The sequence below is a fragment of the Corvus moneduloides genome, unplaced genomic scaffold (assembly GCF_009650955.1).
Source record: "Corvus moneduloides isolate bCorMon1 unplaced genomic scaffold, bCorMon1.pri scaffold_129_arrow_ctg1, whole genome shotgun sequence".
NCBI classification, from domain to species: Eukaryota; Metazoa; Chordata; class Aves; order Passeriformes; family Corvidae; genus Corvus; species Corvus moneduloides.
This window is the reverse complement of record NW_022436886.1, coordinates 42,182-43,253: the sequence shown is the minus strand read 5'-3', so window position 1 is coordinate 43,253 and position 1,072 is coordinate 42,182. Positions and strand designations below refer to the sequence as shown.

Sequence of the window (1,072 nt, the reverse complement as noted above, 5' to 3'; positions counted from 1 at the left end):
TCACTTTTGCAGGGCTATGTCGGAGGAGAGGGGCTTACGGTGAGCTCCTGGGGGAGGTCTCTCACGAAAGGACGGTGAGAGCATCTCACAGGGTCTGGGGGAGCACTCGGATGCAGTTAGATGCGGAGCATTGCCAAAGGAGGTGCCAGGCAGCTGCAGCTAAGCAGGTGAGCCGGTGCGTGGGTTTGAGGGGGGGGGGTTCTTGCTCTTTTTCCCTTCTGATTTCATCTTGCCAGTCCCTCCCCCCGTGCCCTCAGAAAAAATGGGGATTACGAGAACAAAAGGAGTTTAAACGGAGGGAAGAAACTCCTCCTTCATTATTGTCCGTGTTCGAACGAGGGGATCCCCCTTCCATTTTAAATGGAAGGGGAAAGCACGGATGTTACCATTTTATTGGTTTGAATTGAGGGTAACCCCTCCATTTTCATCAACCTAAATTCTAAATTGAGGGGGAAGCCCTGCTGCCCTGCTTTTTGAGGGTTTTAATGAAGGTAAAAATCGCCCTTTCCCCATCATTTGAGAGAGTTGAGGAAAACTCCTCTCTTTCTGTTATCTTAGAGCATTAAATAGAAAGGGAGAACACATTTATTTACCCTTGTATTGGTTTGAATTGAGGTGAACAACCCCCGTTGCCTCAGTTTTAGGGGTTAAATTGAAAGAAACTCCGGCTTTTCCAGCATTTGAAAGGTTTGAATCGGAGCGTGCCACCGCATTTGAGGTCGCTTCCGGCCATGCCCCGGCACCGAATGTCTCGCGCGGGAGCACTCCCGGCCGCTGGGGAATTTCTGAGGAGGAATGGGAATTTGGGGGCCGGGCCGCCGACAGGGACCGACGGAGCCGCGCCGGTCCGAGCCGCGCGGAGCCGAGGTGAGCGCCGCCGGGCCGGCAGGCGGGCGATGCGGCACGGAACCGTGTCGCCCCCGGTCGTCCCGCCCGCTCCGTGCCGTCCGTGCGCGGGGCTCGGGCGCCGCCGGGTCCCCCTCGGCCCGGCACCGGTGCCGCTCGGCAGGCGCCGGAGGCGGGCGGGGGTCTCCCGGCGCGGGGCCGCCCCCGCCTGCCGGAGGAGCCGCTT

The 1,072-nt window shown here is 58.9% G+C and overlaps 1 protein-coding gene across 1 annotated transcript in view; it reads right to left on the bottom strand.

Moving 5' to 3' along the window:
* Nucleotides 1-1,072, bottom strand: part of LOC116438844 — a 5,656-nt gene continuing 4,584 nt past the window's right edge. The window contains exons 6-7 of the mRNA XM_032097849.1: nt 744-1,054; nt 1-14 (exon numbers count right to left, since the gene is read on the bottom strand). Coding sequence (XP_031953740.1) covers nt 1-14; nt 744-1,054 — 325 coding nt within the window. The remainder of the gene's footprint in view (nt 15-743; nt 1,055-1,072) is intronic.